Source organism: Semicossyphus pulcher, unplaced genomic scaffold (assembly GCF_022749685.1).
Source record: "Semicossyphus pulcher isolate SPU_LCO1_2020_fin unplaced genomic scaffold, fSemPul1.0.p SCAF_4, whole genome shotgun sequence".
Lineage (NCBI taxonomy): Eukaryota > Metazoa > Chordata > Actinopteri > Labriformes > Labridae > Semicossyphus > Semicossyphus pulcher.
The window spans coordinates 10,168,421-10,184,998 of NW_027211715.1; the positions used below are offsets into that span (position 1 = coordinate 10,168,421).

The 16,578-nt window shown below is 38.8% G+C and overlaps 1 protein-coding gene across 4 annotated transcripts in view; it reads left to right on the forward strand.

Moving 5' to 3' along the window:
* The window catches only part of ptprfa (protein tyrosine phosphatase receptor type Fa), a 220,143-nt gene extending 212,735 nt beyond the window's left edge, over window positions 1–7,408 (forward strand). For all 4 annotated transcript variants that reach the window (XM_069679935.1, XM_069679936.1, XM_069679933.1 and 1 more), the window contains 2 exons: window positions 2,941–3,076; window positions 5,302–7,408. In XM_069679935.1, coding sequence (XP_069536036.1) covers window positions 2,941–3,076; window positions 5,302–5,370 — 205 coding nt within the window. In that variant the 3' untranslated portion in view covers window positions 5,371–7,408. The remainder of the gene's footprint in view (window positions 1–2,940; window positions 3,077–5,301) is intronic.
* Window positions 7,409–16,578: the final 9,170 nt, after the last annotated feature.

Sequence of the window (16,578 nt, forward strand, 5' to 3'; positions counted from 1 at the left end):
ATCATTAGAGCTCTTCATAACACCATTGATTGAAAATATTGTACTTGGGATGACAAATCCCGACCCCAAGCCGGGATAACAAAAGAGGAGGGGTGAGTGAGACTTTATAGTGACTAACCACAAATACGTTACAAAAAAAGGAGATCAAAATAAGTAAATAAATATGTTGATGAGAGGAAAGGGGGGGTCACCAACATCAATCAATATGGTTCATTATGTGAGAGTCATGAATGTGCACCCCAAATTAGAAAAGATTTGGATTAAAGATACACTAACTCTAAAACTGAAAGTTTGACCTGATGGTGGCGCTACAGGAAAGGTCATATCATCACCTAAACCAATAGGGTTCATATTCTTGTGTTCATTAATGTTGTCAGTAAATTTGAGAAGTTTGGAAAAAACTTTTCAAGATACATTAATTCTAATCTAAAAGTTTGGCCTGATGGTGGCGCTAGAGAACAGGTCAACTCACCGATAAGTTTCATTATCAAGGGGTTATTTATGTATTCAACAAATAAACAAAGTGCCTGACACAAAGACTTGGTCAACAATTTTATGTAAATCATTTTCTGGAGGCAAATATCCCTGGGGTCAGATTGACCCCAAGGGTAAAATGTGTTAGTTTATTTGAGGATAATAGGAGGGTTAAAAAAAAGTCAAAATAAAGTCAATGCAGATCAATTGCGGTCTTTTGTAAGCAAAAGTGAACTGGGTAATGATAACACAACAAGCCAGTTAGCCAGTCGGCTAGCATAGCCAGCCAACACAACCAGTCTAATGGGTGGCCACTGCATGTTAGCTAAATATTAAGCTACCCCATAGCTACTCACTAAGACGTTACCTCCGCCATCAGCCTGTGGCCACAGGTGGCTAATAATATAGTTCTAGGTATTGTTCGGATCCTCAAACGTTTTCTACTTGCCGGTGGGGGTAGTGATCTTCAGTGTTGCTGGTTAGAGACTGTCGAACTTCACGACAGGACACCGGTGTAGCAGGCCCCTCACCTCTTTGACGGCAGCTCGTTATTTTGTGACTCTCGCCGTATAGTCCGGGTATATGTGCATCCTCTTCCCGTTGTGTATGATAGGGCCGGCATGGGCTGCTTTACGTAGAACATCCACCTTTTCTGCTGCAGGCTTCTGTGTGCTCGATCCAGGGTAGGGGTGTAATCCAGTTTCAGGGAGTCATGTAGCAATTGAGCTATTAATTGTTCTGGCCGAGTATTGCGGAAGCACTCTTCTACGCCAAATATCCTGCAATTCTCTCTGCGATGTCTTGATTCCAAGACGTTTGTCTTGTCTTGGAGCTTGTAGACTTTTAATGTCAAAGCCAAGACTTTCCCTTCGAGTTCCACTATTCTATCAGAGTATGTGTTGGTTGCCTGCTCCAGGTCACTTAGCCGGGTATTGTGGGTTGTTGCCACGCCGCGGACGCTATCAATAGAAACAGACAGGTCCATCCTCGCAGACACGATACAATCTTGAAGTTCAGTGGAGAGGTTGTGTATTTTCTTGTGTAGTTCACCAGATAGAGACTCCACAGACTTGTCCATTGAGTCAATCCTATTTTACACATTCTGCTCGGATTTTATGATCCATCAGCGTGGTCTCCGCGTCGGGACCTGCATCTGCCTTATCGGGCGAGGTCTGTGACTGTGAGGAAGGGGCTTTCACACCTGGTTTTGTCCGCGGATTACAGGGCATTGTATCGTGGAGAAAAATTGATAAAACTTTATCAAGTAGGTAGAAAATTAGAGTTAGCACTTGTTGAGTATAGTGACAGTGGGAGTTATTATTACTTCTGAAGTTATATTGTTTTGTTCACCCTAAGCGAAAAAAACATGTTATCACATGTCGCTGCTAACTCTGCCCCCCTGCTCAAAATATTTCTACACATGCGAAACTTATTTACAAATTCCAAAAAGTTTTTGTTATGCATTCACAAATTTAGATACTGCATACTGCAGATGCATGTACATTTTTCTCACATGCACACAAAACATGAAATACAACTGTGTGTTGCGAAATTATTTGTCAACATTGTTTTGTGAGCTCAAAGTCTTTTTGACCATCATTTGACTTCATAGTTTACTGCCAAATAGTCTCACACATACAAGAAATTTGTCTTGGTTTTCATGTGCCTAACAAACCCAAAATAAAATGAGTCATAGAAAGTAAAGTAAATAGCAGTACTGTTGAGAAACTTAACAGACAAAATATAGCATTAATATATAAAAGGAAAACAAAATTTGTGCAATATATGTTACTTTTTAAAAAAGCTGTACAGTTATGCAGAAATGTGCAAGATGTTGCCATGGGATTGTGTCAAACATTTCAGTATGCGACAGAGACAATAAAAAACAAAAACATCTCTGCCTGAAACTTTAATTAGGCATTAGGTCGCCTGTATTATATGGGTAAAGGAAAAGATTAAGCAACATTTCAGGCTACAGTTTTGCTAGCATACCTTAAAATGACAAAACAGTGCAGGGTTGTACCATGCAAGTTGTAGTCCCTTTATGCTAAACACACAAACACAAAAGGAAAAAAAAACATAATTGATGATTTCAGGAGTCTTTTTTGTAGTCTGGTGGTATAACCACAGTATATTTGTGGATATCTCTATGTAGTTTGCCAGAAGGCAAAGGGTGAACAGACTTTTGCTAGGTGGATATTATCTGTTAGTATCCGTACCTCACACTATCGATATCATTAATCCTTAGATTACTGTGTTTAACATGGAAGAGGCTTTTCAGGCAATAACTATAAAGATATTCTGTGCCTTCTTACAAACAGTCAAAGAAGAGTTTGACAGAATGGACAAATGCCCTTACAACAAGCTTGTCAATATCCTTTAAAGATTTTCTGAAGTTCTGAATGTATATGAGTGTGTGTGATAAACTTTGTGATGAATGAGTCTAATTATGTATGTGTCCAACAGTGCTGGTGTTGGGCGAACCGGTGTGTTCATCACCCTTAGCATTGTCTTGGAGAGGATGAGGTATGAAGGAGTAGTCGACCTCTTCCAGACCGTCAAGACTCTCAGAACCCAGAGGCCAGCCATGGTGCAGACAGAGGTATGACACAGTCCAACTATAGGAGTGCTTAATGAACCGAAAATATACACGACACACACACATATATATATATTAGGGCTGTCAAAGTCAACGTGTTAATAACGTGTTAACGCACATTCCCTTTACCACACTAATTATTTTACACGATTAACGCATGCGCGTTCTATTATTATGAACCTCCGTCCGCCCTGTAGTTTGAGAAATCAGGAAGCAATGCAGCTGCAATGTTGTGGATGGCATGCAGAAACAAACCTCCGTGAGTAGAAATGGATAAAGAAAAGGGTCTTTTAAATGGCAAATTCAGCCTCAAAGCCCTGCTAGATGGTTCTCTGGACAAGACAAAAGTTATTTGTTTTTACTGTCGATGTGAACTGAGTTACCACCGGCAGTGTTTCCACTACATACATTTTGCCACGGCGCCGCCACTGCTTCAGATTTCTGTGCAATTATAAACGACTACGCTCCAAATAAACGGTCGTTTGCCGGCTCTCCTTGTTGAGGAAGAGCACTGACACAGTGACAGGAGTCTCAGGACATCAGGACGCTCTCTGTCCGCACTAATGACTGTATATATAGATAGACAATGTGTTGTACGAAATTGATGCCAAAATAGCCCCTGTGATAGGCGCTCACATCTTGCAATGGCGACGTCATATGGAGCCAGAGACTGCGCAGTAGAGATCGGCGAGTGAAGCGGCCATAGCACACAAACACACTTAACTTACCGAAAAAACAGCAAGGATCCCACACACCGGCGTGTTTAACAGCAGAATAGCTTATCTGTGAGGTTAACGTTCACAGGTATGGAATCTTCAATGACTGTGTTGTTTTAATTACGTTTCAACTCGCGGATCGTCCTCCGCTCTGCTCACCTGGAACTGATTGGCTGCAGGAGCCGAATTTGTCAACAGAGCTGTCAATCATCATTTTGACAGCATCAAATAACTAATTAAAAATAAACTTGTCAGAAAAATGAACACTTGGACGTAAATCAGCATGATAATAACTAACTATAATGACAGAACGATGTTTTAACAATTTATTGGGCGTGTATTTTGATTTTATAGTTTGACCCATGTCCCACCTGTTAACATGGAGGAGGCGGGCTTTATGACCTATACTGCAGCCAGTCAGCAGGGAGCGCCCGAAATGTTTTGGCTTCACTTTTAGGGAGCTGTCATGTCGTCCATCTTTTTATACAGTCTATGGTCCCCACACAATCATATGCAGTTCTGTAATGCAATGTCAACATTCCTACAGTGTATCTCCGTATGTCCCTATTGTAAATGCAGTGATTGTCGCTGTTTATAAAGCTTATAAAAGGTGCAGATAACATTCGGTAACGATTGATCGTTTTGATCACCACGTCATTAATAAAGTCCCTCGTGCACACGTGGCTCACGTGCTGTGAGAACTGATTTGCAAGAGAAAATATTTGACTTTTGTGACTTAAAACAGACTGCTGATAAAGACAGTCAACAAAGCAGACATAGAGACAGACAGAAAGAGGGGGGCGGGGCCAGAAGCTATGCAGAGAGCAGAGGTGCAGGTGTGTTGGGGGGACTGAAGCAAAGCAAAGTGATCAGATTAAAGTAGTTTGTGAATTAAAACGTGAATTAAGGTGAAGAAGAGAGTACAATTAAACTGTGGAAGTAAGAAATAACCATCTAGAAAGAGGGTAATCCAGACTGAGTAAGTCTACATGTGATGTGCTTCTCACAGAAATCATTGATATATGCAATGCTTGCCATGTTATGTTTTCAGCATATTTTGTGAGCGTGCAGTAACTTTAAGGTTATTCTGTAGAATATTCTGGACAGTATTTGTCATTGTTTTGGAATGTTGCAGTAATAATAAACATACATTTGCATAAAGGGAAAATATTTGTCCATTCCAATGTCGATAAGAGTATTAAAAACTATCTCTTTAAGGTACATTTAAAACAGGTAAAAAATGTGTTAATTTGCGATTAATCATGAGTTAACTGTGGACAACAATGCGATTAATCGCGATTAAATATCGATTGACAACCACATGGATTAATCGACTGACAGCCCTAATATATATATGTATACATATATACAGTATATATATATGTTTGTGTATGTGTATTTCTATATTAACTTTCCAATACAATACTTTTTCTTTTTTAATGCTTTACTTCTGCCTTTCACCTTTAAACTGACCAATATTCATATATATATATATATATATTTTGTCACTAGGACCAGTACCAACTATGCTATCGAGCAGCTCTGGAGTACTTGGGGAGCTTTGATCACTATGCAACATAACTCCACCAGGAAAGAGCTCTGTGTTCGCCCTAAGCCATACCCACTTAGCTCCAGCAGTCCCTATGGCCTGATGAGGATGCTATAAAGAGGACTGATGAGAAGGTGACCATCAGGAACTACAGTAGATTAAATAAGTAGAGGGGACAGGACAACCTCCTGCTAGACTGGAACCATGTTTCTGCCAGACCCCACATCAAAACCTGAAAAAAAAAAGTTTCTGTCTCATCAAAGCAAAAACAATTTCTTGCTATTTTTAATTTTTTATTAATTATTACTTAGTATAATGAATATACAGAATTCATTTTGTAATGACTCAATATCATTATTATATGTCTTAATGGACTTTTTTTTTTTTTTTTTTTTAAATGTGCTTATCTTTTTATTATTTCATCAAGACAAAGTCATGTATTTCCAACATGCTCAACATACTGGAGAGTATATTCACAGCTGCTAATAATTTAATTGTGTGCCATTGACATACAAATCGTATGTTTCATTACTTACTTAGTCTTATGTAGGGGGAAATGACTTTCAGTCTCAACATCCAGAACAGAACAGGATTCTGATGATATCTAACAGACAGATCAAATAAACAGATAAGGTCTGTGAACAGCATTATTAAAATACTGTTTAGCTTATCTTATCTTATCGTTTACATGTGAACAACTTAAATACATTTTCCCAAAGCCCCTGACTCAGGTATACTAACTACAGACAGTCTGTTCTCGACAATGTTTTGAAATAAGACATCAAATAACAAGAAAGAAATCTGTTATTTCATCATGGAAGAACCCAACACCCCAGTTTCTAACTTTAATCATATTTTTTTAGTCAACATTATAGGATATGGCCTGTTTTATTCTTAATTTTCTTATCGTCAACAAATTTCATGATCACAACAAATCCAACACTTTCAGTCCTCAACACAGTACTTAACACTTTCAGACTTCTCTGTCAGTGGAATTCAGCACGAAGTTCACTGGTTCCTACTATGGACGTAGAGTTTTAAAAGGGCTCAGAAATATAACGTCTGATTTTTTTCATAGATAGGTATAACAGATTGACACACTAGTATTAAGCAAACCTTAGTCATACAACAGGGTTTAAGAGAGTATTTGGGGCAGTAGGACATTATATGAGTTTAGGCAAAATAAACAATGAGATTTTTATTTAATGAATTGTCATTGGCTTCAATTAAGCTTAATGGTACAGACAAATAAAATAAATAAAGCTTTAAAAACAAATTTTGCTTATGAGTAATACATCCATTGTTAGTTTGAGTCTTTTCATGGAATTTCCTGACATAGCAAAATCAAATATTTCCTTTACACAAACTTTAAATGGTATAAATGCTGACATTGTTATTACAGCTAACAGTGCCCCAAATACCGAAATTCTCAGCTGAATTTTAAAGCACTAAGTTTGGAGGCACTACTAGTAGTCAAGTTAACCCAATCACACAAAAAAAGAAAGATCTCTATTGCCTCTCAGCCAAAGTTACTTAGTTATGTTAGCTGAAAAAATCTTACTCTTCTCACATGCAATCAGTTTTTTATGCTCATAGTAAAAAATAATTCCCCATTGTGTTGATGCAAAAATGGCCCAGTTGTGATCTAACAAACTGACCATAGACAATGTACTGTTTTTCATGGACGACCTATGTTGTACCCAAAATTATTCTGACATTTTCAATGGAAGTGATTTAGTGTTATCATAGATTTCTGACTATCACTCATAACTTTACATGCCACCTTCTACATACAAGTTTTGCACAGAGAGGACAAAACAGGAGATACACTTCATCCCCATTTTATTTTCTACAGCTCATATTTTATCAATGTGTTGCACTTGGACAGACGGGTAACCTGGACTTGTCAACAGTGAAGGAACTCATGGATGAGATGAATAGGTGAGGTTGGAGAAAGTGCATCATATAACAGATTTATTTCACAGACTAATGTTGCAGGGGTCCTATTTGTTGTAGCTGATTCATGATCTGTGATGGATTTCTAAGTTTAAAGCAGAAAAAAATCTTGGAACCTTGATATTAATAAAGTTAAACTATTTGGTTTAATACAAAAATGTGTTGATTTCTTTGCACTTTATAGCCCTGTGAAACGTGGTGTGAGGAGATCAGTGGAGTTATGCCTTAATTGCTACTCAGTGTAAGAGAGCAGCTGAGTTGCATTATTCACATACCCTCTTTGCTCTCTTTCCTTTTACATCCTATCTTGATCAGAAAAAATATATACCAGTGTATAGGGAGATTACATTTATTAATTCTAAAATAAGTCTTTTATTGTAATAAGCTTTGTATGAGACATTTTCCTGGAGGGACTTTTATATTCTAAAAGTAATTCTTTGAAAGGAAAAAACATTGTTAGACTTAAAATGTGATAAATTATTGTGGAGTGCAAGATTAAGGAGCTGTATGATCTGGTATTACCAGGTGGCTTTCTGTGATCGGATCACAAGTGGACAGTGGACATTTCTGGTCTAATAATGCCTATATGATTATTAATCAGGCTTCAGTTCATCTGTCAATACTGGTGAACTGATAGGAAAGGTTAGTATGTTCTAAAAACATTGAATCTCCGCAATCTGTTTTTTACTCTGCAAAGTCCTGTGACGTGCGTGCAGCGGTCAGCGCATGCACCTTATGAAGAAAAGTAAGAATTTCACAAATGTCCAAAATTCACAAAAACAGAAATTACATTATTATTTACACTGAACGTGAACACTGCACTCACCTCATGGGAGCGCACCAACTCAGGCAGTAGTTAGCTTACAGTTTAATTAAATTAGGCCACTGATGAAGCTGCTTTGAGGAGCGAGGCCACTATATGCCGATCAAAGAGTAAATTATGGAAATAACACAGTTATTGTCTGCTGTCATACTATTCATAGTGCATCACTGTATAGCTGTCTATGGTGAAAATTATTTCACCAGTATAATGCAAGAAACATTATGTAGGTTACTTCCACTTTATAAACTAAATGCTGCATATATAACAGGCTGAAAACAGTCCGTCTGTTTCAGTAACCTACTGGTGTACCTGGTTGTTGTATGAAACATTCTTTTCAAATTCCTACACATTAAACTTCACTTTGAATTCTTAATAGGCTTTTTGTGAGCATTCATCCTGGATATAGTCAGGGTCATTCTAATGAAGAATCCACTGAAAGTTTCATGCCACAGACCCACCACTGAAACACTGCTGGGTCTGCTCGTCTAGAACTGTGGAGCAATATTTTTCTGCTGGTCTCGGCTGTGGAGATGGGACGAAGAAGCCAAAGCCGGGTAGCCCCCCTGATAAAATTGCGGGCTTGGAAGGGGGAAAAAAAGTAAAACTAATGCATCTACCCACATTTCAGGATGTTTGCTTCCAATTGCATCTGCATCTGCACAGAAGGAGAATGATTTAAAAAAAGTGATCTGGCTTAACTATATAGCCAGAGGGTAAAATGAGCCATAATGGGCAAGTAATAATCAGAGATTTCAGTAAGCTCCGGCTATCAGCTTAACAGCCAAGTAGTCACTTAATTATAGCTGGTTACTTTTTTCTTGATTCTAATAAAATAGCTTTGACTGACAAGTACTCGTCTCTGCTTTAAAACAATACGAGCATGAGACAGGTGTCTGTCTGTTATAATGTTGTCTGTGTCAACCTCACTCCTGAAGCTGTGAGTGTGGAGAGGCGGGGGGCTATATTAGCAAAAGAATTTAAGACAAGAAGAAGAATTTCATTTTACTCCAAAAAGAGCGGTCGTTATCATTACGAGTTGCGAAAGCACCGGAAAACACCGGTGGGATCAACATGACAACGCACAGTAAGCATTTAAAGGTTTTTCCCAATATGACACGTAGACGTTAATGGGCTCAATGAATAAACCATCGATGAATTCCCTTTATAAAACCTACATTATGCTTTTACAGCAGAGCAATCTCTAAGATGCTTTACAAATTGTAGGCAGTAGGCTACTGTAGCTAATTTTCACTAATTGTGTGCCTGTTGCTTTTACAGTGAGAAGTGCTGTAGTGATCACATCTGTCTGGGTCAAAATGATAAGGGGATGACTATTATCACTGAATTATTTATCTTCTTTATTTCTCTTGCAGATTACCATATCACTATCATTTGAAGCATAGCCATATATGAAGTAATGAAACGTACAGCTTCACTGGTTACTGATTCAAACATTAATTGCACCATGGTGGTCCTCTCCTCCTCCAAGCCGCTGGTATACAAAGCATCACACTCACTGGAGTGGTGACAATAATTATACACTGTAAAAGTACCAAAACGCAAGCAGAGCAGGAATACGGGGATATTTAAGTCACAGAGGCAATCAGTTTAGAAATGGGTTAGCAAAATGACAAAAATATATAATAATAAATATCAGTGTATATGATAGAAGAGTGCCATTAAAATTTTCCAGAAGCCAACAAATTTGGGCTTTTACAGCCAAATTTTTTTTCTTGGGAAGCATGCCTTCAGACCCCACTAGCTTTTTACTTTTTCCCCACTGGGTGAATACTCCATATGTTTGTGGAAAGCCCTGAATAATCTGAACAATATCTGAATTTGTTTTAAATTTTTCTTATGCTCTTCATAATAGTTTGTATGAAAGAAAATAGCAAATGCAAAGCAAGCTGCAGCACAGTGGCACTTTTTTCACCTAGCTTTTGGTTTTGGTGTGCTACCCAAAGTTTTTCTGTGGCCATCTCCAGCCACCCACCTAAAAAAATCCTGGGGCCGCCACCATTCAACAGACAACAAATTTAATACCACATTCAGGTGACGAGCATTTGTGCCAACATCAACGCATGTTGGAGCTGTTTATATGAGACAAAGCACAGAAATAGAAGGTATATAAATAGTGTAGAAATGCAGGAAACTTGCTTTAAATTGCTTTCTTTTTTTCTGGGGGAGGACCCCCAGACACTTATGTAGCTTTCCAAGCTTGCTCCCCCATTTTGAAAGATAACCAGGCGCCCATGGCTACTATAATCTACGTCTTCACATGAGAATTGAGGAGAGTTAAATTTCTGGTGTTGGTCAAATTTGAGCAAGAGTAGAGTTAATTATACTCTGGACAGACTCAAATCCCTGATGTTTAACTCTCAGTTGACAAGTAGTTAGCATCAAAACATCTTTAAATCAAAACTGTAAGTGTCATTGCTGTAACATTAACTCTGAAGGTTTTACTCTAAAATCCGAACTTGGCTGTGACACTCACTCAAGTGTACATTCACCCCGCCTACATCGTCACGCACACACTGACTGAAGCCTTGGACTGAAGGAGTATCTCATGAAAACTGCAGACTGTGCTTTTGACCTTGGTTTTAAGTTGAAATTGTTCTGTAGGTTAATTAGGTACTTTCTATTAACATTATGTTTTGAAATTAACATTCCTCTTCTCACTGGTTAGTGTCAATGTTACATTTTAACTTAGTGCTGATAAATTAGTATTGAGGTACCAACCCTCCAAAAAGAGTTAAATTGACACTCTGTGGTGTGGACCCATATAGACACTTCAAAAGAGTTGGAATCAATTCTGACAGTGATAATATGGGTATGCTGATTTTGCTGTGCACGAGCAGGAGCTATAACCTGCATGCAGATCATCCTAGGTTATAATAACGCTATGCGCGAAGTAGACATCAATCTGTGTGGTAATCATGGAAATCTTTCTGTCTGTCTGTCACTGTTAACAGAGACTCCAGTCTGCTGTGCAGTTCATATATTTCATTGATAAATACAGAGCTGTAGAGGAGCATCAGGCTTAATGATTGTTGTTTCTCAGACATTGATGATGCGCAGATGATGAAAAGAACTTCCGTTGACACCGACTTTTTTGTATATAAGCATAGATTTATTACAAAGAATCAGCATCAGTCAGGCTTCATGAATACCTGGGAGATCACCCTCAGCCAAATAGTGTCTCCCCGAAACACAGTTCAACATGCACTTATATATGTCCGGGGTGTGTGTATGTTTCTCTTACCATGTGTTTCACATTAGGACAAAGACCCTTTTCTTTCAACCCAAAAGACTCCTAACTCATCAACACATTAGACATGGTTATCTCCTCATTGGCATGTTTATAGTACCATACACATCATTTTAGACAGGGCATATACCATTTGTTTTACTACTCCTGCACAACAACATTCCAGAGTCACTTGTAAGCAACTCACATCTCAGGTCAGATACTACATTGTAGCGAGGACAGAGGTGGACCTCACTAGTGTGGCAATACTGATAACCATTTATCGGTGAGTGTTAACTCTAAATGCATTCCTTTCCAACTAATGGACCTTTGGATTAACACCGGGGAGGATGTTTACCAGACATCCTGGAACCTTCTCAGTGGTTTTACACTCAAAGTCATAAAGGTGACAAAAGTAACATTTCCCAGTGGACTATCAAGTCCTCGGACACTTCAAGAAACCACCCTTTTGGAGATAAAGGGGTGAATCAACAACGACCCTCAGACCTCTTTGGTCGAGCCTGGGTAGAATTGTCTTTGTTCACAGTCAAATGGATTAACACATAAACATTCTAACCTCTCTCTGTACCCTCTGACAAGACCAAAAGGCGAGTCAACAAGAATTGGTTGATAAGGACACTGAATAACAATGGTTGCCTTTCCTATGTTTTATCTCTCTCCTCTCTCTCTCATCTCAACATAAACACACCCAACACCTCCTCCTCTCTCCTACTCTCACTGTGAAAATAGACGCCAGTCATAAATTTAAGAGCATTCTTGTGTGAGTTCTGACGTACTTGTTGATCAGTTCTGAATTAAGGTAAACTTGTGGTCCAATCATTCAGGAAACAAGTTCATGTTACTCACTTTGTGTTTCCCTGCAAAATCGTTCAATTCCCGCTTCTGTACGTTATATTTTTACTGAGATACTAAATTACAATTATACTGTAACTTGTACCGTGTGGTCACACTGCCATCCAGTGGACATGTTGAAATACGTCTGTGAATTATTGATAATCCGGCAATCTTTATTAAAACGAGTCATTTAACCCCTATTTCTTTTAATGTAGTAACGCTAAAGTTAGATCTGGCAACCAATTGATTAGGAATTGCATGCACCATTTAATAATCTATAATGCTTATAAAGTATGTATGCCGTAGTTATCTTGTGTTCATTATTATGTTCCTATTTTCATTTAATGTGTGTTTTAAAACAACTGCTTAACATCTATTGACAAGTGATATAGAATATGTTACTTTGTGCGAAAATTAAGTAAACGAATAACTACGTGATTATATAGGAAATTTCCTTTATTTTAAACGAAGAAAGTTTGAGGCGGTAAGATACTAACAAACTTTCTTTTGTCCGCGCTTCTTTTTCTTTTTCCCTTTGGGGTTCACGGTCCACCAAAGAGCCATATATACTCCTCTTAACCTTAATTACTTTCTCCGGACTTTCTTTTGTTTCGTACTTTCCTTAACCTTTCGACCGAAGCTTGATTTTCTTTCTTTTTCTACATCAGTAAAGCCCGCTTTTATAGTTTGAAGGTATTATCGTCCGGCCGGCGAGATTACTTTTAAGTTATTTAAACGAGTTAATTAAGAAGTTTTGTCCGCCTTCGGCTTTTGACTACCAGCACTGAACGCGGGACCAGCGTGTTTTGCCCAGGCAGTTAACCAGAGACTTCTACCGATCCACCGTGGTGGATGCTCGGGCCAGCTAAAGTAACATCGATCCTTGCATTCGTCGACCGGCAGTGACGGCCTTTCACCGGGTGGAGACCCGTTGCGGAGCCCTTGACGCGGCCGACTGGAGCGAACTACAGCTGGACCCCACCGGAGAAGCCCTCTGACAACGCTGCAACAAGTAGGCATAAAACACCCGACACTGCTATGATCAAAAGTTGATGTAGCGTATAATATTTTGAAATTTCACCATTCCAAATTTAGAGATCTACGTGATATCCGACCCGTCCGTTTATCGCCATAAACTAAATCAAATCATATTCTTTATCACTATCGCCAAGTTAATACTTTAGTTCATAACCAGGTAACAGTTTTCTTTAAGTGTTTATATTCATTGTATGCTCACTTATTCACTTATTAATCATAATTTTATTATAAATAAAAGGTCTTCATTTATTGATCAAAGTCGTTGTCTGTCTATATTTGTCATTACAGAACTATGGTCAATGTGTTCAGATCTTACTAAAAAGATAACAAGACTGATAAATTTTCCTGTAATCCTATCTGTTTATTTTCCTCCTAATCGGAGGTGGTGCCCCTTTCAACGAGAGTAAATTTCTAATCCAAAAAGGTAGTTACCGCTACAACATGATCAAAGAAAGTTATACGTCATGTCATCACCTCAGTCCATAATCAACCTCTCCCTTGCTGCAAGTCTGCATCACAGTTTTTTATTATATTATGTTTTTTAAAGTCTAATGAAGGTGAATGAGTCTACGGTTTTATTTGCATACAGAAAGTGGAAAGTGAGATCCGGTCACAAGTGGTCACAGAAGAATCATTTGAGGGACTCGTTAATACAAGGTATGAACAGCTGGGTTTAGAGCTGACCACTTGTGATCAGATCACCCAGGTCACATGCATGATACCAAATGTGAACAGAGCTTAATTATATAGACACTTCACCTAAAAGCAGCACCACTGCTCCAAATTAAAATTAACTTCACCTCTACAGCACTCTAGTAGTAGTAGTAAGTGCTCTCTTTGCATCCACAGAACCCAGATACCTCAATTACACTTAATGTTTCCATTGTTCAACAGAGGCGGAGCCAGATGTTACAAACGAAACTAGGGGAGTCCAGGAACATGTTCATGAGTTTTTCCACCTGGACCTGAAGACATCTCTCCTCTAATCGTGTTGTAACTTGTCACACTGTCAATGTGTGGGGAACAGTCATTGGTCAGGAAGTGCGTGGTGAGTGAGTGGTCAAGCAGAGAGAGAGGTTATGAGTGCAGGTTTCAATAGGCAGAAGGATTCAATTTGAGATTGTATCTGGGGCTACATTCAAAACATTTGAGGCTGTGAGGCACCCCTCAGAACATGGTGCCCTATAGGCAACTATCTATATTGCCTATGCCCTGATAAAGGATTTGGAGCTTTTGAAAACAAATTCAGGGCTTTACAGGGTCAACAGGGTTGGCAACAGGGAATTAGTAAAGTGAGAGTGCTAGAAAGTCTTGCATGGAAGGCGAAACACAATCTGGCAATGAGTGTGTGAGCAGGAGAGGCTTACATACTGGCTTGATTACTGATGAGGAGCAGCTGTGTGCCTAGATGAATTGAGTGAACTGATTAGGTCAGCACGGCAAGCAGAGTGAAGCAAAGAATAGGTGAGTGCAGCTAAGCAGTGAAGCAGAACAATGAAAAATAGTACTATATATCCCCAATATCTGTATATTGTTAGCCTCTTTGTGAATGACATTGAGTTTGAAAAAATAAATGTAATCGTAAATTGTAATTTCCACAATAGCAGCAACAGTTATCTGACAATTTCACTACTGCTGTATTGGGTAATGCAAGGATGAAGGGTCGTTTTCAATGGTGACATTGGAGGGTGACAACGGAATTCACCATATTTACACAGCAACCATTTTTATATGAAGTCACAGTCAGTTCTTTTGTTTTGTTTTAGACGTCACTAAACAGGTAAGTAAATTGACATTTCTGAAACAGGTCAAATCAAACAAAAAAGGTAAGTATGAAAATATCTGTTAATCCGTTAATTTAAATTAAGGCTGTCAAGCGATTAAAATATTTAATCGCGATTAATCGCATGGTTGTCCCTAGTTAATTCGTGATTAATCGCATTTTTTACCTGTTGTAAATACTGTCCAGAAAATTCTACAGAATAACCTCAAAGTAACTGCATGCTCAAAACATGGCAATCATCGCATATATCATAGGGAGACCATACATCCCGATTTGATTGGGAGCGGCTTTTTCAAGCTCCGTGTCCCGAGTCCCGACAAATATCTCTAAAACACTAATATGTCCCGGTTTTGAACAGGCCCTGTCCCGGTTTTGACCAATTGAAATAGTAAGATGCCCCATGCTCACAACACTGATTTGTCTGTATATATGTTAATCAGTGTCGTTGCCGAGGCTGTTGCTGTTTTAACAAATAGAAATCATCACTAATGCACCACCAGTCAAAGTTCATAGTCTTGTTTTTTGTCGATGGTTTGTTTGTACATGTGTTTATCAATCGGTGTGCGGCTGTTGCTTCGCTTGCCCATCTTGTCATACTGACAGGCAGGGGCGTTTTTAGGACTTGAAAACATCTGGGGCTTAGCAAAATACATCTGGGGCTAACCTCACACCTTGTAGGGGGTTGTTCATTTTGTGGCCATAATAAAATTGTTCATCTTATCAAAAATAACAAATCTCTCTCACTCAATCTCATAATCACATATACAGTACAGCTCTCTCTCTGTCTCTCTCTCTCACTCTCTCTGTCTCTCTCACACACACACACACACACACACACACACACAGGCTGCTACAATCTGGACACCTTTAAATAAACTAAAACATCAAGACAACATACTCTGCCTCATGAAAAAATGTAAACTTTTGACATTGCTTGCCTTAGTTACTGTTAAAGCTTGACCAGATGTATTGCAAATGCAACAAGCTTCTCATAATCTCAAGGCTGTATTACTACTGTATTCATAGTATTGCGGTTGCAGACATCTAGGTGGCAAACAACATGTGACAGAAATCAAATAGCAGGCGATTATCAATAAATGACAACTATGGGCATAGCCCAAAGAGCTGCGGCCTTGTTCCAGATTGCAGGGCAAACACATAATAAGAATACCACAAACAAGAGCCAAAACGGACCGAGACAACATTAGTTTGCAAAAGCCATTCAGCATTCAGATTTCCCGACTCCTTCGAATGCATCAGAAATTATCGATCCGATCTCCGTTTAACAAACGAGCATTTTAAGTTGTTTCTTCTCCTCTTGATGACAGACCTGACAACGCTTCATGTTTACTTTTTACAAATCTGTATCAATATGTTGACATTTCAGCAAAGGTAAGACCCGTTAATTACAAGACTTTAAAAACATCATAGGCTATAATACAAAAAACACTGCTGACTCGCAGCACAGAGAGGGGGAGAGTTGCTGTGCAGGCGCACAGAGGGAGGGAGGGAGCGGGTGATCATGGACTGAAGTGATG